Below are 24,365 nucleotides of genomic sequence, written 5' to 3' on the forward strand. Positions count from 1 at the left end.
ACATTAAAATAAGACAAAAAGCAATCAACACAAAATTCTAAATTAAACTTTAAGCAAATCCATTTGAATTTGGTTTCAGTTAACATGCTATGCCAGATCAGTCATTTTTGAGACTCGAAGTACTTTGTATGCTACAGTTGGCAAACAACATTAAGAGCAGAACACAGAAGTCTTAAGTCACTTTCTTTTGTAGGAGCAGTTTTTCTCCACAACTTTAATGAGATTGCAAGAATACTCTTGAGCACATAGAATCATAGCATGATGTCATCAAACTACGTAAAACAACAATCTTACATCACCAAAAGTTTTGGTAAGCTTTTCACTTGTTTAAATGGAAACTGAAATGACATTAGGGAATAATTTATTACAAAGGCCCTTAAAAACATTCAGTCTCCACCCTAGATTATTTCAATGGACTCTGCCACAAAAATTGTATTTCTGATGGTACTGGATTCTTTGCAACAACAAAGGAAAAATTACAGTACATATATGAGTTTCCAATATTTTCCTTTCAAAATACCGAAAGCATGAAGTCAATATTAAAGATTTACTGAAAACTGTCCAGATAAATGATAAATGAACCAGATAGAAAAAGATTAGATTTTACATAAAAACATTAAAAAAATCCAGCTTTTATATCAAGATCCAACTCCTCTTTTATATTAACTGTGATGTGCTAAAATGTCACTGCAATGTTGTTAGATATTTGGGAATGTTGTGAAGTGAATATATGGAAAAATAGTAACATCCCTGATAATCATGTCCTCTGCATTCCCATACTTACAGGCACAGCTGCTATGAGTGTTGGCTTCAGTACAGTACAGTCTCCTTTACTTCCTTTCTTAATTTTACTTGACTGAAATAAAGAAAAATAATGTGAAGATGTCAAGCTAAAACACTGGTGACTGGCTAGGGTAGAATAAAAAAGAAACAAGCGATAACCTAGTGTGCACTTTCTGAAGGACTCCCTTCTCTCCTTTCCTCCCCAGATTATTTTCTCAGTGGGGTGGAGCAGAAAGGTGTGTTGTCAGACTCATCTCATGCCAAATATAGCTACTGAATCAAAGCCTGTTAGAACAAGCCATGTTATATGTATCTTTGCTTTATTTTTTTAATTTTATTTATCCTTCTAGCAGTTTCCTTTGTATGGTGTGGGGATGTAAGTGGTTAACTGGTTATCCAGAAAGCAGTAGGTTTATTGGCTTTCGTACCCAGTAACTGGTTAACCAGCCTGGGTGGAGCATCCCCCTGCCTGCAACTGCGAAGGAGCCAGTTAGAGCAGCTCCGTGGATGAAGCAGGCCCAGACAGGGGATCCTATCTATGGTGAGCTTGGCTGGCTGGAGACCCCACCAGCAGGAAGGGGTTAGCTACTTCAACAAATCTTTACAGGTTAACTATTTTAGTGGGTTTTTACATTCATAACATGGTGTGTCTTCAAGGGGGAAGATTTTTCAATAAGAATTAAGTTATGATGATCTCTATAGATCCATCTGACATGTGATTTGTTCTTTTCTTGGTTCCTCAATGATTTTAAGCTGTGCTTCTTCTGGCTAGTTTGCATAACAAACTTGCATTCATTTTCTCTTCTACTTTCATAATAAAGCTCAAAATTTAGATAAAAATGCATATTATGTGATTGGTCATACAGTTTCACCAGGAGCTTAATTTTGTTTGTTGTTTCATTTTCAGAAGGTACCACTGCTTTGACATCAACTGCATTGTAAATCATATTTTCGCAATAAAAATAAAAAGTACAGCCAAGATTTTTGCTTAACCATTGTGCTGAAAGTTTTTCCTCACCTGGTCCGATAGGGTGAGTGGAGAGGAATATCCAATCCTGCAGCCATACGTAACGCAGGAAATTTCTGCTGTCAATTCTAATACATGAGCTAGAGGCAAGTAGCCAACGTAAGTGTCCCTGGGTCTAAGCAAAGCAAGGATTATATATAATTAACCCCGGAGATCCAAGAATAAGTTGAAAATACTTCATCTGGTCTATAGGGTATTTGTATATTTAGTTACAGAAAAAAGGATTACTAGTTTCCCAAAAGACTACATCATAACAATTCACTATTGGAGTATATTTTCCTTTATGCAACCACACTGAGAAATCTCTAAGCTCAAGATTTGAAACTCTCATTGCAGTTTATATGAGTTTTGTCACTAACTTCAACAAAGGTCAGGATTTCACCCACTGATTCTAGCTGGAGTCTTGCAGTTCTTAGTGTTCCAACTGCCTTTTCCTTTCCAAGTGGGAGGTTCCCAATTACCAAGTTAAGGCGGAAGCCAGCTTCTAGCCTGATAACCAAAGCCCATCCACCTTCAAATCTCTTCTCTGCCCTGCCTCCCAAAAATTCATATTAGTACCGCATCTTAAAAGATTTTAGCAGAAGGTAGATCAATCACTAGATTCTGAAGGCCATTCATTTCCAGACCTTGAGTTGAACGCTATCAGAATGGTCCAAAAGAGAATTTTCAGCCTCCCAGCTAGAAACACACAAATATCCCATGATGAAGGGGTTTCTTGTCTGTGGGTTGTTTCAAAGGTGCCAGTGCCCCTTGTGAACGTGCTGAGAAGGGGGTGTAGGCATATCAATTTATCCTTCAACACACTGAAGAACACTCATGAAAGTCTGCCATTACTTTGCTACTGAATAGCCAAATCTTTAATAAAAATCATTTAAAAATGAATGGCCAAATTAGTTGTCAAATGAAAGTGAACTTTCTGACATGAGCAAGGTAATGAAGCAGATTATGCGTAGCACATGGAGAAGGATCTACATGGGTTAGGGATGTCAATGGGTAACCGACTACATGCTTTACAGATAAGCCTGGGTTTATCAGTTAATCCTGTTGATTTCACACATTCCCCCTCTTCCTCCACTATCTCTATGAGAGGCAATGGGGAGGGAGAGCTGGTGCCTGTGAGGAGTGGCTTTTAAACTTGCTCCCCACAAGCACTGGATCCTCCATCTCTCTTACCCCCCCACGTTGCTGCCTCAGAGAGAAGATGAGGGTGACCGGTGGGAGCTGATACATGTGGGAAGCCAGCTTTTAAGTGGCTCTCCATTTGTGCCAGCTCCACGAACCCACCAGCCCCCCCACCTTGCTGCATCCTACAAGGCAGGGGCAGCTCCCAGGAAGCAGCTTCTGTCCATAGCGGGCCTGGGCTCTTCGCTAACAGCCGTGCTGGAGCAACCTGGAACAGCTTCTATCCATGCGGAGCTTGGACCGTCACACGGACGGGGCTGCTGCCGCCTCTGACAGAATGGCAGGGGGCTCTCCAGGAGTGGAGTTGGGAGTTCACTGGCTGCCGGCCCCACTCCCGGGGACTTACAAGACTTTTTGAAACAGCCAAAATGTGATGCAATTATACGACTATTCAATTATACACTAACATCCCTAATATAGGCATGGTCTCCTTAGACCCCTGGAACAGGCAGGCCGTTGCGAATTCCTTGTATTTATCTTATCTGCTTAACGGCTGCTATTTGAAAACCATCAGCCTCTGCATTCCACTCTCTCAGGACTCATGCGGATAGGGTTAACCAATAAATAATCTACAAGCAGATACTATGTGCAAAAATATGGTCACACTCTCCCTACAGTGATAATTTATGATGAATATCTTGAAAGTGCATCTCAGGGTAAGATATAACTAAAGAAGCCAATATTGTCGTCTTCTATATTTTTTAATATCAGTAATAGAAAAATTGTAACAGAACTAAAGAGCTAGAGAAACACTTGGGCTATATCTACACCGTACCTCTCTTGAGCAAAAGCCTATGCAAATGAAGCACAGATTAGCATACTGTAGCGCTTCAACTGCATAATTAATTAGGGGCGTTTTTGCGCAAGAGGATTTTGTGCAAAAAGGAGCAGTGTAGACTGTTCTTTTGCGCAAAACCCCCCTCTTGAGCAAAAGCCGTTCTTCCTGAAAAAATAAGGAAGAACGGCTCTTGCACAAGAGGGGGTTTTTGTGCAAAAAGAAGCTGTCTACACAGCTCTTTGAGCAAATGCCCCTTGCGCAAAAATGCCCCCTAATTAATTATGCAATTGAAGCACTATAGTATGCTAATCTGTGCTTCATTTGCATAGGCTTTTGCTCAAGAGAGGTGCAGTGTAGACGTAGCCTTACAGTTGTATACAAAAGCACGATAAATTCAAAGTGATTACAGAAATATCAGTTCATGTATGAAGTATGTAAGATTAGTGGATAAAAAACAGGAATTGCTGAAGTTCATACTTTTAAAAGAAATAGTCACCGAAATATCAAAATTATACAAATGATAGGCTTTATTCCAATTTATTCCAATTAAAACAAAATTATATTTTATTGATATATGTGACAACTGAGCACCTCTTACCCTAGTCCAGGTATTCTCTCACACTGGCCTGTCATTCCAGCTATCAAGTTCTTATGCATCATCATCACTCCTTTAGGTCTCCCAGTAGATCCACTAGTATACATTACTAAAGCCAGGTCTGTGGGTACAGGTGTGCTTGGAAAGATATCTACTACAAAAAAGATACAAGAGGGGGAAAAAAAAAATATTTCACCTGAACAGAAATGATTACTTCTAAGGTCAACTAAGAGATTAATTGGAAGTATGATCAAACTAACTTAAATGGTCTTCATAAAAGAATGACAAACATAGTTAGTGATGCTCTATTGACAAGTAGTCCAGGAAAAAAAGAAAAAAAGTGGCAGAACCTGTTTGGGATAACTTCCAGCAGATTCAATCATGGCAATAGGTAGACTAGAGATAGATTTGGCAAGAAGTGTAATGTTATTGCAAAGTTTCACTAGACAAACCTAAAAAATTCCTAAAGTGAAACCCTTTATAATAATGCCTGGGAGAAGAGCTGAAAAGGCTGATACTTTAAAGTGATGAGGAACTAACTCATATCAAGTTTTCTATCAGTAATAGCTCTAAAGCCAGGGCTGCAGAAGTTAAAACACATGGTAGTTTTTGGTTTTTATACTTCCAAATGCAGGATGCCTTGAAAGAAATCTCATACTTGGTAGAAAAGGGAGTTTTATAATCCCAGAAGCCAGTATATATTGATGTAATAAACTTTTAATTAAAATAAACTAAGCTTGTTTTAACTCAGTTTGCTTCTTTTGTCTAGTTATGGTGAAAACCCATAATCATCAGGCTGATGACTTTGCAGCAGCAAGGGAAGCAAAGGTGGGAATGTAGGGACATTTAGGGGAGTTCTCAAAAAAAAAAACCACACCACACCCACACCACCCCAAAACCTCTCTCTAGTCCTGTGGCACTGGTAAGAAGTTCCAAGAAATCATCAGTTTACGGAGTACGTAGTTCTACTGAGTGTGTGCTATCTTACATAAGCCTCCTGTTCCTGCCAACCAACTCCATTAACCGCTCACATCTTGTAATACAGAGGAGCTGACAGACAAGCAATGCAGACCTTGGTGTCAGGAAGTAAATCCTCATGATTGCTCACTTCCTCCTTAAGGAAGCTTGTTTCTCATGCCAGACATCCAACTGCAGTTCTCAGGGATTAGATGAGGGAGTCCAGTGCTTATTCCCCCAGCCTTAGTAGTTTTTTAGCTACAAAAACTGGCCAGAAAGATTTTTCTAAAACAAATGCTCATCACTGTCATCGGGAAAGAGAAGAAAATAGTGATGGGTATTTTTAAAACACTCTTTTAAAAAAGCACAACAGAAGACCCAACCAAACATGGCCTTCATTTTATGACCTTCCTTTATTTTAAAAAGTGAGCTCAGTCGAACTATGGTATTCACATTCTAAAATTAATGTAATGGAATATCTGAAACATCCACTTGGGACAAGGTAACATTAAGCTAACAGAAGCAAACAAAAAATATTTTATTTCTAGTTTTCCACATATTTAAAATTATTGAGTTGGACAGGAATTTCTTCTACAGTAAATGCTAATTCCTTTTTAGATTAAATGGGCATACTTCTTCTCTCCTACATATCCCTCCAAATCAAGTTTAATCACTTACTGAACAGCTTGAGTAATCCTAATTTGGTTCACTTACAATTTTCTGGTTTGGCTCCTAATTCTTCTACTGTCTGCATACTATGAATCTCTAGTCCTTCAGGGTATTCAGATTTATTGATAGTCTTCTTATCCACATAAATGATATGTTTGAGAAATGGGATTTCTGACAATGTAGTCTGTTGAACAAAGGAAAGTTAGAACTTACCGTACATATATTGTAAGATTACAGTGAAATATAATCAACAAAAAAAAGTTGTTCCCAACTTACCTTAAGTTTACTATCTAGAAGTTCTACACTAGTGATTAGATATGATACTCCAGATTCATTCAGCCCATAGGTTACTGCCTCTTCACCAAGCGTGGCATATAAAGTAACAACTGTTTTAGAAATAAAGATAAGTTTAAGAGCAAAGTAAAACAAAGCAAAAGCTTCTGAACGAATATAATTTAGTCAGCATTTACAGAAGGAGCACTTTTCATCTGCAATCCTTTCCCACTGTAGAATAAAAGCAGCTTTTAGTTTTTCCAGGATGGAATTTTATGTAAAGAGTTTATGGTTATGATAACAATTGTATGGAAAGAGGAAAAAGTGTAATGTCAGTCAAAACACTGCATGATAAGCAACTGAAAACAAATCTGTGCTCTTTCCAGTTTTACACACAGAGAGAAAATGTTTTAGGAGAGCTGAGTGCTTAGGATCTCTTCTATTTCTCTGCTTCTATAACCCATTCTTGGAGCTTCATACAGGAGAAGAGCTAGTCTGGGTTTCACATTTACTAATTAATTCTCTAAGCCCTGGTCTACAGTAGGGGATAAATTCTAATTAAGATACGCAACTTAAGCTATGCAATTAATGTAGCTGAAGTGGAAGAATCTGAACTTAAATTTTGGCGCCATCCACACTGCAGGAAGTCGAAGGGAGCACACTCTCCCTTTAACTTCCCTTACTTCTCGTAGAAGCAGAACTACTGGCATCGATGGGAGCACCCTCTCAGTTTCAATTAGTGTGTCTTCACTAGACCCACTAATTCAAACCCTGGAAGATCGACTGCAGCTGCTTTGATCTTATCTGTAGCGTAGATATCACCTAAGAGAACAATTTTTTAGTGTAAGGAAACACCTCCAATACAGCATTAAAATGGGGAGTTAATACTAGTCATGTAAAATCCCAGTTAATCCGTTAAGCTGTTAAACGGGATCCTGTACAAGGTGAGGAGGCCAGGCTATGCTTTCCCCGCTTACACAATTGGTGCTGCCACCCTCCCCGCCAAGCATGGGGCTGCCAGCTGTCACTGCTGCCCCTCCCCCTATGGGGCTGGAACAGTCCTTTGCCCAATGTGAGTGGCGGGCTACTTCTGGATACCAATTAACCTGTAGCCAGTAAGCATCACCTATTAAGGATGATGCTTACCGGTTAACCGATTAGCTGTTCACATTTCTAATTAATACTCCCCATCACCATAATCACAAATCTTCCTATTATCTCTGCTATTCTACTCGACAGATCATAAACTGCAATTTTAACTATATTTCCCTGGGGTGACAGCGGTCTATCATCCCCTTTCATAGTCTTTGCCAAATCACCCTTTCCCACAAAACCATTACACCAGCAGTTCTCAAACTGAGTCAGGACCTCCTTTGAACAGGGTATGACGTAGTGGGGTGGGTACCTTGCTGGTTGCTATGCTGGGCAGTGGCTGTGAGTGACCTCCACTAGCTGCAGCATGGCCCAGCAGGGCAGGGGATGAGTCATTATGCAAGGGGGCTTCTGAACCTGTCTGACGAGTTCTTCCCATTGTTCCGCTCCGCGGGGAAGAAGGGGAGTGGAGCCCTGGCGGGGGCGGGGGGGGGGGGGGGGGGGCGGGGGGGGGGAGGCAGGGCTGTAAGTGAGTGGGTTAGTTTCTGTCTGGAATCATGGAGGAAGCAGCCTGAGCAAAGGGGGGCTGGGATTTAGGGGCCCAGTCTCCCCCATCTTAAGGGGGGCTGAGGCATCCTAGGCCTGGCCCTGTAACCAGATTACATCTGTGCTGTATCCTGGAGAAGCAATAAACTCCCTCTATTCTACTGGCTGGTGGAGTCTGTTCGTGCCACTACGGGGGTGCAGGAGTTGGGGGACCCTGACACATCATCACACAGGGTTGCCAGGGCTGGCTTAAATTTGCTGGAGACCAGGGCTGTAGCCCCAAACCCCATTGCCTAGCGCTAAAGGCAAAGTCCAAGGGCTGTAAGTGTCAGGACCAACACTGCAGGTCCCTTGAGTTTCAGCTTTGGCTCCTCCACTCCAGGCAGTAAAGTTTGGATGGCCTCAGGCTTCAGTCCCCAGGCCTTGGGTCACAAAGTAATTTTTGTTGTCTGAAGGGGGTTGTAGTGCAGTAAGGTTTGAGAACCCCTATATAACACTGAACAGATTCAAAACTAGTAGTGTTTGGGGGAAAGCAGAGATTCAGTGAATACAGAAAAATGAAAAGGGGGCAGAATTCATATTGTGGGGCATAGTCTGTGTTGGATAGAAGTGATAATGGTAAAATGTGCGTGTGCATGTGTAACAATCCTAACTACTTCACCATGAAGTTTGTGGTGTATTAATATGGTAAGGATTGTGCCATTTTTCTTTCAAAAGTACTGCATGTGTCTTGTACATTGATTAAAGTAACACTTCTCAATTCCACCCAATGTCCAGTCTCTACCCTAGCAAATCAAGTGAAAGAAGCAATCAATAAAATAGCATTTATGTATGTTTCAGTTACAAACAAAATTAGTTAGCCACAAATATTTGATAAACAAGTCAAAGGGTCCAAGTAAGTCACAGTATTTTGTCTTTACACCTGCTGTAGAAATGGTAATTGGTCTTTCTTGACCCCTAAAATGTGAAAGTCAGTTAATTCTAAAAGTACTTCTATAATAGGCTAAAAAAGTTAGTCTGACTAGCTTCTTGTTAATTTTTGGGATCGCTGTTATAACACATAGTTTATATGAAAACTGAACATAAATTAGGACTCTTCACTTTCTTCCAAAATTTTGTTGAACAAATGCTGTCCCAGAAATATGCAGATGGTCATATTAGAGATACCTATCCATAAAGAACGGACCTGACAGTGAGGGAGATTTTTCTAGAAATATAGTCAATGCAAATGCAACTTTAGCACTCACGAGGAAAGTTGTATTTCAAGCAGGTTTGTGCTGCAATCATCCACTCTGCTCGGGTCTCACAGAATATGGCAATGGTACTTTTCGGCTTTAGTCCTTGCGCAGTTAGCCCTCTCCCAAAATTATTCACTCTCTGATTAACTTCTTCATAGTTCAACCATCTATAGTTTCCTAGGATTAACTGGAAAAAAGTAGAAGAACTTTGTGATAATGACATTAAGCTGTTTGTGTACATATTTGCACCTATTATTTGCTAGTATGTTTTCACATACCAGCTTATATACTAGGGACGTAAGCGACTAGTTGACTATCTGACAAGCATATGCATGTTGTATAGTTGAGAAATCACTCGACTAGTTGTCCCCCCCCATCCTCCGCCCTGCCCTTGCTGCCTCTATCAGAGAAAGGCAGCAGGAGGGACAGGGTGAAAGGGGAACGGGGCAGGCAGAGGCCTAGCCGGGGACTTGGGTGCGAGCTAGGAATCAGCTGCCCCAGCTTTCTCCTGGTCCCCCTTGCTATACTTCTGGTTTTTAAATGTATTAAGAGTCTGGCAGCTCTTAATACATTTAAAAAGTAGAGGTGCAATGTCTGGGACCAGGCACAACTTGGGAATCAGTCAGGAGGTATGTAGATTAGGTTTCTAGACATAGGGAAATGAAGCAGCGATTTAAATAATCGCCGCTTCATTTACATCAAAATGGCTGCCACACTGTGCCGATCAGCTGTTTGGCAGCACAGCGCAGCAGTCTGGATGCTCCGCGGTCAACAAGGGAAGCCCTTGTCAACCACCCTGTTATGCCTTGTGGAATGAGGTTTACCGGGGTGGTTGACAAGGGCTTCCCTTGTTGACCGCGGAGCGTCCAGACTACCGCGCTGTGCTGCCAAACAGCTGATCAGCACAGCACGGCAGCCATTTTGATGTAAATGAAGTGGCGATTATTTAAATCACCGCTTCATTTCCTTTTTTTAGAGTACACTAATCTACATGGCTCCGTCAATGGAGCCATGTAATCTAGACGTACCTCTGGAGGCTCTTAATACATTTAAAAGGCAGAGCCGCATTAGGGTTAGTTCCCGGGGCTGGATGCTAACCCTGTTGCAGCTCTGCAGTTTCCCCCCTTATCGACTATCGAAATTCCATCAACTACTAGATTAGCTAATTACACACAATTTAACGTCCCTAGCAAATACAATCATTTTAAAGGTCATTCATCTCACTTCTGCTGAGCATGTATTACAGCTGGACTTCTTGAACTACAGTTAAGCATCCAGTTTTACACCATAAAATGTAAATTGTAAATAATATAAAAGGGGCCGGCAATAGGTACTTTATTCTTAAGACACAAAGCTTTTGATATTTCAGAATTCAAGCATTCAAAACTTTAAAGATTACCTTTTTAAATACTTTTCCATTAGGTTGCATTTCATTCTCTTCACTCAGTATTTCTCTGGTCCCAAGGCAGTCCTTCTTCCCAAACTTTGCTACAGCATGGTCAAACAACTTGTCCAAAGTGTCCGCTCCAGGGGTGTCTATGGTTGCTAGTGACTCAAGGTGAGTAACAGCACGGTATGGACTTCCAGGGTTGTCGGAGATGGGTTTTGCTTTTAAGCGTTTTGCCATAGTCTTTTTCTTCTTCACATTAGTAAGAAAATACCATGGAATAAATACAAGGGCACTGTACACAGATATTAAGAAGTACACAGGGAGCAAGAAAATGGCACATACTTCTTGTCTAAGTTTCATAGTGGACAGTTTAAAAAAAAGTTTCTCTATCCTTTGGGTTCAGAGAATCTTGGATCTCTGAAGAAGGCAAGAGCAGAAGCAGCAGTAAGTGGCAGTACATTCAAGGAAACAATAGTAAATGAAGCTTAGATAGCTCAGATTTAGAGTAAAAGCTAAAATATCAGTAACCTTTGGAAGTCAGATTCCTATGGGTGAAGATCGCAGCCAAGCAGAGAGCAGGAAAGAAAAGAAAAAGAACGTTTAGCAAATTAGTGACACCAGGAATCAGTCCATTAGCTTCAAACCTTTATGATTTCAACCCAACATGCAGCAAGACAAAGGAGACTGAAGTATCTGGTTTGAGAGGCAGATGAGCAACTGGTTTTGAGAGGGATCTTTTCCTTATTTATTACCTCCACAAATATTTACTCTTAAGGTCCCTGCTCCACCCCCTTTGTTTAAATGATTCTGGTCTTTTAAAGTGCACTGTGTCCTTTACATATATCAAAATATTGTGTTTCTAAGCTAGTTGAGCAATCCTAAAGTTGCAATCCTGAAGCTGAGTAACTATGGTAAAAGGTCAATAGCTTTTTTTCTTAAATATTTTTGTTAGGGCTAGAAAGATTTGTTAGTGCTTTTTTATAACTTTCACAAATAAAGTTAAGTCAACTTAGTGTTCAGAATACAGCATATTTACTTAGAATCCTCAAAATTATATATAATTTTTTAAAACACAAACCATAGATCTAAGTAATATACAAGATTCTTATAGCTCCTCCTCTAACATTACTGTACTTTGGCAACTGCTTTTACTTTAAATCATGCCTGAGAAGCTCTATTTAATGTCAGGTTTCTGTGTCCAATTTATCCAGACTTGATTTATGAGGCAATGACACACATTTACAGACTTCTGGAAAAAAAAAGTCCAACTCATCTTCCATCACAAAACCAGAATAAAATCTTGAGGTATTTGACAGTGATTCCACAGGAATCTCTCCTGAGTAGGGACTGTAAAAATCAGAGCTATGAGAGGACTAGTATATAGATATTAAAAAATAAACTGAACATTCCACTTTGTTTGGGGCAATTCAGTGGCCTAACACCAATATTTTGCTTTGATGTGTGGGAGATATGGATTCAAGTACAGTATTTAACCTTTGCTTCCTTGTCAGATTAAGGTTGCAATTGCTGTGGAGGCAATGCACACAGTCTCAGGGAAGCAAAGAAAAGGGAGCATTTATCAAAAAAAGCTCTTCCAACACACTGGGAGCAGGGCTGACTGATTTAGAGCAAGAATTGTCATCTCCCCATCTGGCTAATGGATGTCTGATTAAGAGACTTGAGGATGAGGGAGTTCTCTCAGGACACATCAAGAATGGAAAATGTATAGACATACCAAGGAATTTATTCTATGTAGTTTATACACTTTTTCACTGCCTCAGGTGAGGGAGGGTGACTAATTTCAATTTTTGTTTAAAAAAAAATAACCATAAATAACGGCATAAGCACTAGAGACACCCATTAATATGGAAAGTTACATTTTCTTCAGCACACAAAGTAGTATCCATTATGTATAAGCACCATCTGATTGAAATAATGCATGAGATTTGTAGGAAGAGGCCATGATATATGGCAGGAAAGTAGTAGTGCTTTCATTCTACAGAATAATTTAAAAAGTGCATATTTAGCAAATAAATTCAGTTGGTCACAGGTACTATGCTGAATTCTGACAAAAGTACAGAATTCCCCTCTACTCCAAAGTGAATTACATGTTTTCTCACCAAGATTTAAGTACAGTGACATCTGTCTTGCTTAGTCACTGAAATCACTACTTTAGATGCCCATCCCTGAGTTAAAAGATGGGAGGTTAATAATTTTTGGTGGGGGGCCATTAAGAGTTTGGTAAGTGGTCAAGAGCCGAACTCTTCTGTGGAAGTGTGGAGGTCTAGAATGGAGGTTGGGTACAGAAGGGCGCAGGGCACTGTGTGAAGCCTAAGAGGGAGTTTGGATGAAGGAGGGGGTTGTGACCTGGGACAGGGGATTGGGGTGTAGGGTCAGGGATGGGGTATGGGTGCAGGGGACGATTTTGGCCCAGAGCAGGGGGTACAGGGTCTTGGAGGGAGTTGTGAGCTGGGACCGGGGGTGCAGAGGCGTTTGGATTGTGACCTGGGGGAGGAAGTTGGAGTGCAGGGATAGGGCGGGTGCCAGAGGCAGGCTCTGGCTGGGAGGCGCTTACCTAAGTGAATCCCAGACAGCAGACCTGCAGCACCCCCAAGGCAGGCTGGGTTCACTGCCTGCTGCAGCCCCAGTTTGCTTGAAACTGCAGGTGACTCCCAGCTCTGGGAGGGGGAGAGGCTTGTGTTGCCCCCATCTCCCAGGCCAATCTCTCAGCTCCTATTGGCTGGTTGTGTCCAACCAACAGGAACTGAGATTGGCTGAGGTCAGTTCCTAGTGGCCATGTGTTTCTGGCCAATAGGAGCTGAGGACTGGGCTGGAGGCAGGAAGATCATGTGAAGCCTCCCTCAAGAGCAGAAAGGCACAAGGAGCAGCCCAGTGCTTAGATCAGCAGCTGCTGCATGCTTGAGAGTCCTGGCAGGGTGTCCACAGGACTTGGCAGGCCGTATCCGGCCCGCAAGAGGTATCTTGCCCATCCCTGCTTTAACTCATCTCAATGTCAACAATTTGAGTACAGTTCTGCTTCACTTTTATTAGATAGCCATCTTCGTGAAACACTCTGTAGGATAGTCACCGAGGTGTTGCTTAAGACAGGTATCACTATATTGGTACTGTAAGAAGTGCACCACTGTAGCTGCTCAGCAAACACAGCATAACACAATAATTCTTGCTGTATTACCAGCCACTATTTGAATTACATTTCTGTGTATTACATCCAAGTTACTGTATATTATGTAGGACCTATTTTAATCTAAGTCTTTTGAAGGAAGCCCTAAATATGTCTTGCACACTAACTTCAGTCACTTTAAATGAAGGGCAGACATGTGTTATATTAGTCGTCTCACAAGGCATGTCGATAATTTCATTCCAGTTACTTTAGTCAGAGTGTTTCCAATTAGCTTAATTTGTATATATAAATTAAAATAAGCTTTAATCCGAGCATTTCTGCATAAGATCCAGTGCACGGTATTTAAACACCACACAATGTAATAAAACCAGCACTGAGAAGGGAATTCTCAGTATTTCCAAAAGACAAATGCATGCAACATAGCATGGTGAGCATATCAGAGAATAGGATTACAGCAGGCCAACACAATTTTTCAAGGCACAATTTAGTTTCCTTACCACTGAAACCAGCATGACTACTTGTAAAGTGTTAATTAGCCTAAGTAAAGGTGACAGAACTGGGACTTGAGAAATCAGAAATCAATAGGAGCAAGGGTCAGTCTAGTCCACTGACAAACATCTGAGATTGAATGGATTGGCATCTAACATATACTCTTTCCCCATTTTCAAATGAAAACACTGCTTTTCAGCAACATCTGTACTTTATATGACAAAAGATCTGGTACAATAAGAGGTTCTAGTTTCTATACTTTGGAGACAGATTAGCAAGTGTAGAAGATAAACATATCTAAGTATTGGCATTGAGAACTACAACTCTGAACTGGAATAGAGATTAGAACAAAGCATATGCTATCATAGTATTAATTTTAACGTAAGTTTTAAAACAGCTTATTCAATATCCTCAATACCATGAAAAGAGTGATTAAGTTATACTATATGGACATTTTCATCGTGTAAATATGCTGAAGTAGTACAAGGGATAGCAATAAGTGCTAAATCTATTAGGCACTTTATTAAGAAGAATCTTTACATTTACTGTAAATCATAATTATCTGATTATGATCCAAAACAAACATGTTAAGATGATTTCTATAACAACTAATTTTAAATGGACACAATAGTCTACCTGCATTAGGGTTTTGTCTGGCACCCACTGCTGTAACATCAAAGTACTATTTACCCTTTTACAGTGGCTTCTGTAGTTTGATTTGTATTATAAAAATACAAGAAAGCCCAGTTATGTACACATTATTATAACATTATTGACATTTGCCTCATTTTCCTTCCAACACATTTTTCCATTGTTATTATACACACTGTTGCATCTCAGTCTTAGATTGTCAGTCCTTTGAGGCAGGGAGGCTGGGTCTAGACTGGCAAGTTTTTCCGCAAAATCATCTGCTTTTGTGGAAAAACTGCTAGCTGACTACACTGGCCGCTTGAATTTCCGCAAGAACACTGACGATCTCATGTAAGATCGTCAGTGTTCTTGCAGAAATACTGTGCTGCTCCCGTTCGGGCAAAAGCCCTCTTGCACAAATCATTTGCGCAAGAGGGCCAGTGTAAACAGCACAGTACTGTTTTCTGTAAAAAAGCCCCGATCACGAAAATGGCGATCGGGGCTTTTTTGCGGAAAAGCACGTCTAGATTGGCCACGGATGCTTTTCTGCAAAAAGTGCTTCTGCGGAAAAGCGTCCTGCCAATCTAGGCGCTCTTTTCCAAAAATGCTTTTAGCGGAAAACTTTTCCGTTGAAAGCATTTCCGGAAAATCATGCCAGTGTAGATGTAGCTGGAGTGTTTTATTGCATCTAACACACAAGCCCTCTTAAAAAATGGAATAAGGGATCTTTTGGAAAAGGCTTTATTTTCCAAAAGATCCCAGTCTAGACTGGCACTTTTTTCCGGCAAAGCTCCGAGCTGGAAAAAAAGCGGCAGCCATGTTTATGCAAATGAAGCGGGGGGGATTTAAATTCCCGCTTCATTTGCGATTGCAATGTGTCTAATTTGCATCCCTTTTACGGAAAAGGGATGCAGTCTAGACACAGCCCTACTGTTTTGGCTAAGACTATCTGAATCTATATGTAGGGGTTAGGTGTAATAACTCTGAATCTGAGCATTGTGTGACAAAAGTTAACTCACACTTAAAAGGAAATCGTGAAGGCTCAGTCGTTTTTTGCCATACATCTTGAATGAAATAAATGATCTTAAATTTCATATGTGTTTCAGTGTTCTCACCTGATGTTGGTATCAACCCTTACAATAGTTACTTGAACTTTTTCATTTAAAATTTTACTGAAATATTTTAGGCACTTAAGTGATGAAAAGATTTCAGAATAATTACCCAAAAGAAGAAAAGCAGAGTTGACAAATCCTCTATCAGAGAAAAGGTATGTATGTCTTAACTCTTTTGCAACAGAGGTCTGCAATTGCTGACCTTGCTTCTGTAACTAGCATTGCAAGGTTCAAGCCACGGACACTGCCATTTACATTCATGTTAAGGCAAAACAGTTAGAAGCTGCATTTTGTGGAAGTTTCCAATCAGATTTAATGGTAAAAAGATGTTTTTAAATAAATGACTTAGCTAATTTGTAAAATAAGTAGTAGTTTGAAAGACACTTCACATTGTATCAAATCAGTTGGAAATCCAAAAAATGCTGTAGAACTTGATAAAAAATGAGAAACTTGTAATTTTTTGCCTTTAAAATAAATGTTAAGATACTTACAGGACAGCTGAAAGTAATGACTGGGCTTTCTTCAATAAAGGTTCAATCTACAGTGAAATGGGAGAGAAGATGGGTGTGAGAAGAGTGACTGATAAGGTCATGTATCAACTTCAGTAAAAATATTAAGTGTATAAACAAAAAATTTAACCTGTAATTTATGTACTTTAATGGTGAGGTTGAATTCATGTTCTCCCCTATCCTTTTCAAAGGAAGATACAAGTAATGATTTTATCACATTTAAATGAAACAGAATAAGTTTCCACCCAAGTCACAAAATGCACAAGTTACTCACATTTTAACCTTGTACTTTGAACATGTTCAGTCATGCTTTAGTCAAATACAGGGGTTTAGGGATGATAGTTAATAGCCTGTGGTATGAAAGCAGTCACACTAAGGCTACATCTATACGCAGCACTATTTGGGATACCAGAGGTATCCCGAAATAGCTAATCCACGTCTTTTGAGCACACCTGTTATTCAAAGCTGCCGCTCTGAAGTACCCCCTCTTCCCCACTGCCTCTAATAGAGGCAGCAGGGGGCGGGGGGAGGGGGGAAGGAGCAACTAGTCAACTATTCTGTCAACTATCCAATAAGCATTTGTTTATGGGATAGTTAACTAGTCCTTAACATCCCTAGCAGGGACTCAAGCAGTCCCTGTTCACCTGGGGTTCCCTGCTGTGCCTCTGCCTTTTAAAACACAGTAAGAGCTGCAGGCGGCTCTTACTATATTTAAAAGGCAGAGGCACAGCCAGGATAGCAAGCACCGCACCCCACATTGACTAATCGAATAGTCAATGAAATTCCATCAACTACTTGATCAGCTGATTAATCAAAATTTAACATCCCTAGTGGGGAGCACAGAATACTGGTTGCAGAGGTGGGAGATAATTCTGCAGCTCCCCCTAACCTCCAGGACAGGGACTTGGTGGCAAAGGTGTACCTGAACCTGATATAGCACAAAGGCTGAGCCTGCCCCAGAAACACTCTGAGGCCCTGTCCCTGTGCACCAGGTGTGGGCAGGGAAGCAGGCTCAACTTAGCAGGATCCAAATGTGGTGGGGGTTTGTATGTGGAGGTATCCAGGAGTGGGGTAAGAAGATTCTGTATTGGGTAGTCTGGGTACTGGTGACTCAATGGTGGATTTGAATGACTAGATCTCAGGTAGTTCCATGTGCAAGAGCAACAGGACTCTGAAAAGGGATCCAGGTGAAGATGGTTGTGAGTCAGAGGGAGATCTGAGAGTGAGGGGATAGGACTCAGTGGGATGGGGACCTTAACACTCTCTAATGCAGTGGTTCTAAAACTTTTTGGCCCATGGCCCACTCCACTCAATGTAGATCTTTCCACAGATCACCAGCCAACCAACCATGACGACACAATAGGTATGGAGGAGATGGGGGTGGGGACTACAGAGTCTAGCCGGGAGATAGGGTGCAGGAGGGAGGCTGCAGAAGTGGGGTGGAGGTCTGAACATGAGGGAGTCCAGGGGACGTTACCTGGTTCTACACCTCCAGCCACTCCAATGCACCCCCCTGCTGCTCTCATTGGCCAAGATTCCGACCAAAGGGAGCAGTGGGGAAAGTCTCCAGGCAAGCCGTTTCCTGTGCTACCATTCCCCCAGTTGGGGGAGGGGAGTGGTAGGGAGCAGCAGCACACAAAGCCACTTCCTGCCCCCATGAGCTGGATCCAGCTTGCAAGGCTCTCTCCTCCACAGTGGGAAGCCGGCACTGGTGCTCCAACCTCAATGGGGTGGGGGGGCTGGAGCACCAGTGCAGCCTCCCTAGTACAGAGCAGGGCAAGCCCTGAGCCCACAGCCCACCTCAAAACAGTTTAACAGGTTAAAATTGGATGGCATATATTGGGTTTGGTTTAATTAAAATAACTCCAATAGTCACCTCCATATCAACAACAGGTGTTAACTAAACAGTCCATCTTTGGCTATTTGACCTGGTAAGTCATAATGGTGACTATTATGATTTCCAGACACACTAAATGAAGCAAGAAATGAACAGTTTTTCCTGTTTTCCTGATGCAGCTACATTTTAGGCAATGTGGAGAAAGAGGAGGGCAGTATTTCACTAGTGTAATTATGTAGAGAATTTGGCCTCAAATTCTGGCAGGAACAAACAGAAGAGTAGCAATTCTTCAATAGCAAGGGGAAAGAAAGACCTGGCAACGTGTTAGAATGGTTTTAAAGTTAAATCTGGTATGAAAGTCTACTGAGGACTGTGGTTTTTTAAAATACAACTTTTTAGATGAGACTATTTGGGGATGATTGCACTTGAATTGCAAACTAGTAACAGGAGCTAAGTATTTTAATAGGTGTTAGTTACGGTGGCCATCCCCCACTTCAACTAACGTTAACCCTCTCACCAAAGACACTAAGGGTAAAAAACCACCTCCTCACCCCCAAATTTATGAGTTATTATTGTGAGACAGAGATCCATGAGTCTACATTTGCATCTAAAAGGAGGACACTATGTGTAACTGGTTTCTCCAAATAAATTAAGGAGAAGAGGTTGCAGAAAGAATCGCCACGAGTCCTTTATGGGAAGTTATTAAGAAGCATTGAACTAGGAGGGAGGGAGAGAACTATCATCACAATTGAAAGGAAATAACATTTTTGGCAGTGAACAAGATGGAATATGATAGACTGGAAAAAAATTCTGTACATACCACCTGGTACAAAATAGGGATGTAAGTGAATAGTCAAGTGGACTACTAACTTGGGAGGGGAGGGAGGCGGTGCTGGGGGGTAGCCAGCTTAAAATCCAGTTTCCCCCAACATCATCTCCATGATACTGCCTGCCCCATTCCACACTACTGCCTCTAATAGGAGGCAGCAGCACAGGGCAGGGAAGGCTGTCGCAAAGCAGCCTCTGCCCGCAGCAGGCCCAGGCCGGCTCTTACTACATTTAAAATGCAGAGCTACAATGGGAATAGCTCCTGGAACCAGCATGAGCTAGGACAGAGCGCCTTCTCTCATCGATCAATTGTGTAGTCGATACAAATTGTATCGACTACATGATTAGTCAGTTACCTGCCTCTAAACATCCTTTGTACAAATACATCTGAATCAGTCCAAAGAAGTTTAATTTTCATGGAAGCAGCTGTACAATCAATTCCTGTTACATAACTTTCATACAGTGGTTCTCAAACTGGGGTCCATGGATGCCTTGCACGTGGGCAGCAGCTCGAGGTCAGCTCTCCCTCCCCTTCCAGAAGGAAGCCTGTCCTGGAGGGCTTTGATAGTTGGGGGCTTTTGCAGGAGTTTTTTCACTTCTCACTTGTGTGGTCCCTGACTGACTTTTCTGTGGGTCAGAGGCTCCCAACCCAAAAAAGGTTCCATACCTCTGCCATAAAGACAATGTTGAAACCTTTTGTGTTTTTGACAAATTAATATTTTACTTTATTTAAAATGAAGTTTGGTACACATGAGAAAGTTAAAGCACTTAATCTGCTTAATAAATTTGATTAGTATTTCCTTTCTTACAGGTTAAATTAAACCACTTTCCCTACCTGCAGCACTAACAAAATGACGAGTGTAATTATGTAATTAGCGGTGAGTTCCCATTAGTCACTAGTGGTCCACGGAATGGTTTGCATTGAGCCCAGTCGGCCACATTCCAAAATGTCTGACAACCGCCGCTTTAAAACAATCATTGGATTAAAACTAGCAGATGCTTATTATAAAATGACAGAGATGGGAGTTGCCAAATTCTCCTTCAGTCTTTTACATTGGTTATTTTTATAAACAATTTTTGATTAATCACATTTTAGAGACAATTTTTTTTGAGAAAGTACAATACCCCCATGGTTTGCAGCAGGCCTTTCAAAAGTGACAAAAGAACATTTTAAGAATGATATAGGCCTTTTCTTTTTCCCAGGAAATATCAAGCAGGTGAACATAATTTTAAGATAAGAAAAAATAAATTATTTATTTTTTCTTATGTGTATTAGCAGCATGTCAAAATACCACCCAAAATGAATAACTAAAAGCATGCTCCATGATGCTGCCAACAAAGCAGTAACAACAAAACCACCATTATCACCACTCCACTAGGAAGGCCAGAGCAGCTATAGCGGATCAGGCTCCCACGTACTTGGTTCGGACCCAGTAAATGGTTTCAGCATGCATGGGCTGCTTCAGCTCCCATTTTATGCCCTGGGGGAGGGTGCACTGCTGGAAAGGAGCTGCTGGGTCCCCTCCACTATCTGAGCCCGACCCCCCTCCTGCTGAGACCCCACACCCGCAGTTTGCTCCTGCCTCTTCTCCCTGGCCAGACACCTACCCCCAGCCTGCTTCTGTCCCCTCCCCTTTGGCCAGACACCTTGCCCCCAGCCTGCTCCTGCCCCCTCCCCCATGGCCAGACACCTCTGCACAGAGAGAAAGGGAGGGGTGGCGAGCATAGCAAGCAGGGGGTGCAGCCCCCTAGTAGTTTTAAAGGTTGTTCTCTCACTTCCATGCTAGTTATTTTTAGATTTAAAATGTTCTAAATGCTCTAACAGATTACTACATTAATTTTAAAAAGTCTTTTCCCTCTGCTACTTAGATAGCTGGATTTATAGGACAGGTCTACACAACTGCTTACGTGGATCTATGTTATGTCATTGAGGGGTGTGAAAACTCTCCTCCCAACAGAGCTTCTGCCTCAAACAGAGGTGGAGTAATTATGCTAGTGGGAGAGTATATTCACTAGATGCACTTCTAGTGTAGACTTGCCCATATTAACCAAGATGCCAATTTTTACAGGCTAATGGCAGAAAGTCTCAATATTTAAAATAAAAAAAATTAAAAAAAAAAAAGCACAAAACATTTTCCGAAGAGTTCCTATAATAGCTTTTATTGAAACATGAGGCAAGTACAAAAAATACAATATTGTGATATAGAGATGTTATTGACACTTATGGAATGATATGTATAAGTGAGGCTTTTCTCCTTATCGTGTAATGTGACCATCCCAAAAACTCATGCCATTTACCTCTTTATACCACAGCGCATATTACATATAATATGCATCATAAACAATCATTTCAGACCAGCTGAATGCCTAGACCAGGGGTTGGCAATGTATAGCATGCGGGCCACAAGTGGCACACAATAGGATTTTTAGTGACATGCACAACAAATGAGGTTCCCCGTGCTCCTCCCCCACCCCTGAAACAGGGAACCTGTGCTGGCGGTGGAGGAAAAAGGGGGAGCCCTGAGGCTCCGCACCAGATCTGGCTTGCAGGGAAGTGTGCGCATGCACTGCTCCTCCCCTCCCCACATGAAAAGCCAGAGCAGAGCCCAGGCAGGAGACCAACTGGGGCGCACGGCAGAGAGAGCCCCTCCCCACTCCTGGGAGAGTAGCACGGCCCAAGACAGGAGGGTTAAATCTTGGCATGCCACTTTGGAAAGATTGCCGACTCCTGATCTAGACATTGATTTCATTTGGCTATAAAATGAGCGCACTAGTGTTGAAATCTAAAGTTAGGCCTTCATATCTATTTTTCCATGTGTAATTTTTGGGGTGGGTGGACAACGCAAATGTCTTGTGTCAGTGAAATAATTCAGGACATTTTCAAGGCAAGTCAAGTAGAGATTACTATTAAGTCGGATAAAGTTCACACTGTAACTCTCCATGTGTAAAAATCCTGGTCTTATGAAAATGAAGCTACTTTGTAAACCTAGAATACTTAGGAAAAAATCAAGTATTATATTACTTCACATCAGTTTATGAAAAAAAAAAATGTTGAACCAGAATGCCTAATTAAGCGTTATTTTCGAACCCTTTTTGCCTATAAACTATTTATTTTGGAGGCAGGAGAGTAAGGATGTAAATGTCTAACTGGTTAACCAGTAAGCCTAAACCTTACCCCCCTCCCCTTACTAGGTAACCAGCAGTAATGTAACCAGTTAACCTTACTGAATGATGCTTCTTAGTAAATGGTCAACTGGCAGTCTGTCTGGGCTGGAGCAGCCCCCGGCCCATACCATGGGCCATTCCAGCTTGTGTGGGCCTACTGCACCTTTGGAGGGGGTATGCAACAGCACACATTATATTACTAATTACAGAACTTTTATAGTTCAGTTGTCCAAGTGCTTGGAAAGAGAGAGTATAAAATGACTCTACTGCCTACTTACATAAGCATTACCATCTATGCTAGGTAGCAATTAATAGATGAACATCAAAGCAGGACTATGTTGTGTAATTAAAAGGTTCAGAGAGAGTTTTTGATATGCATCTTTTTTTTCCTTTAGCAATGAACAGAACCTAAAATAGGACATCAACTCTGGGACATCAGAGAAGCCCTCAATTTATTACTATAATTTTTAAATGACACACACATGGAATAAATGTCAAGCAAGAGATTTAAATTAAGAGCAATTATTGAATAAATTAAGTGTTGATGAAAGTCACGAGCTAAAGAATGGAAAAATGGAGCACAGGGTATAAAGCCAGAAGCTGGGACAAAACCTATTATCTAAGGATGAAATGTTCCACTCATGATTTCAGTAATTTAGATCAGAGGAAGTAGTATTGACTCATCAAATGTTTGCAATTAGAATTTTAAAGTATTATTTTAAACACTTATTTTAAGTGTCTGCCCAGAAATTTTAGCCTGTGCAATTTAATTGCAAGGAAGCACCAATTTAATAATTATTTCCACTAGTACAGAAGTAGCCAACCTGTTCCAGACAAAGAGGCACAATAGTAATGGAAACAGCATTAAGAGCCGGGGCAAAGTTGTTGAGCCAACCAACCAACCAAAAAAAACCCAAAACCAAACCGAAACAAAAAAACACCCACCGCTGCACTGAGGGAAAATAGGTGGTGGTCCCATGGCTGCTTTTTTGTTTTGTTAACTTTTCTCCGAGTATTCAGTCCTGCCTTTTTGGGGGGGGGGGGGGGTGCTCTGCTCAACAACTTTTCCCTGGCTCTTCACGCTGTCTCCACTGCTATTGTGGCTCACAAAAAAAGAGTGAGAGGTGCAAGCTCTGAGAGGGAATTTGGGTGCAGGAGGAAGTAGAGAAGAGGATGCTGTCTCAGGGAGGGGGCTCCAGGCTGGAGAGTGTTGGGGTCAGGTGGTAGGCTGGGGTGCTGAGCAAACCACAGGCTTGTGGCTGTGCGGGTGCAGGAGTTTGGGCTGGGGTGCATGAGGTGCTCAGGCCAGGGAGGCTGGGAGTATGATGGGCTCTGAAAACAGTTTTGCAGTGTGTGGATGGTGCAGGATTGTTGTGGCAGAAGACTGGAGATGTGGGGGAGCAGGAATTTGGGGATGTGAGAGGCTCAGGACAGGGTGTTCTACAGGATAGGCTCAGGTTTGGAGTCTGGGGGGGAGCAGAAGTGTTATGATGTTGCAGCCAGATGGGGGCTTGGCCCCAATTGGGGGCTTGTTGGCCAGGCTGCAATTTTAAATAAAATATTAAGTCAAACACAAAATGTTTCAGCGTTGTCTTTATTTATGAGAGGGGCAGGGAACCTGTTTTGAGTCAGGAGTCACTGACCCACAGAAAAGTCAGTTGGGGCCACACAAGTGAGATGCAAAAAAACCAACGCATCCAAAATCCCCCAAGCCTCACTAATGTGGCCCCAACTGTGCTGGTGGAGGCAGCGGACAGGGTGCTGGGGCAGGGTGCTGGTGGATGCTGGGGCAGGGTGCTGGTGGATGCTGGGGCAGGGTACTCGTGTGTGCGTGTGTGCAGGGGAAGGGACAACAGAGACAGCTGGGGCCAGTACCTGGGGATCCTGGGTCTCAGGAAGCGCGCAGGCTGCTCTTCCCCTCCCCTAAACAGCTGGTGCGCTTCCTGAAATGCCCGGTCTGTCACTCCGCCAGGAACTTCCTTCCCCCATGCTGTCTGCCTGCTCAGGGTGTGTGCAGAAGTCCCAGGACTGCATGCCAGCTCCAACTTCTCAGAAAAGTGTGCTCCTCCTCTGCTCCCCACAACAGCCACATACTTCCTGAGAAGCTGGAGCTGGCATGCAGG

At 41.9% G+C, this 24,365-nt stretch overlaps 1 protein-coding gene across 7 annotated transcripts in view; it reads right to left on the reverse strand.

Annotated features, from left to right (window-relative positions):
- ACSL4 (acyl-CoA synthetase long chain family member 4) overlaps positions 1–24,365 on the reverse strand; it is a 58,067-nt gene that overhangs the window by 11,430 nt on the left and 22,272 nt on the right. For 2 of the 7 annotated variants that reach the window (XM_075940931.2, XM_075940932.2), the window contains exons 2-9: positions 16,395–16,441; positions 10,540–11,075; positions 9,150–9,327; positions 6,268–6,377; positions 6,037–6,175; positions 4,369–4,519; positions 1,802–1,925; positions 785–856 (exon numbers count right to left, since the gene is read on the reverse strand). In XM_075940931.2, the coding sequence (XP_075797046.1) occupies positions 785–856; positions 1,802–1,925; positions 4,369–4,519; positions 6,037–6,175; positions 6,268–6,377; positions 9,150–9,327; positions 10,540–10,890 (1,125 nt within the window). In that variant the 5' untranslated portion in view covers positions 10,891–11,075; positions 16,395–16,441. The remainder of the gene's footprint in view (positions 1–784; positions 857–1,801; positions 1,926–4,368; positions 4,520–6,036; positions 6,176–6,267; positions 6,378–9,149; positions 9,328–10,539; positions 11,076–16,394; positions 16,442–24,365) is intronic. The other 5 variants (XM_075940937.2, XM_075940938.2, XM_075940935.2 and 2 more) reach the window with 3 other exon arrangements.

The sequence above is a fragment of the Pelodiscus sinensis genome, chromosome 13 (genome assembly GCF_052426305.1).
Source record: "Pelodiscus sinensis isolate ZL-2025 chromosome 13, ASM5242630v1, whole genome shotgun sequence".
In the NCBI taxonomy this organism is placed as follows: domain Eukaryota; kingdom Metazoa; phylum Chordata; order Testudines; family Trionychidae; genus Pelodiscus; species Pelodiscus sinensis.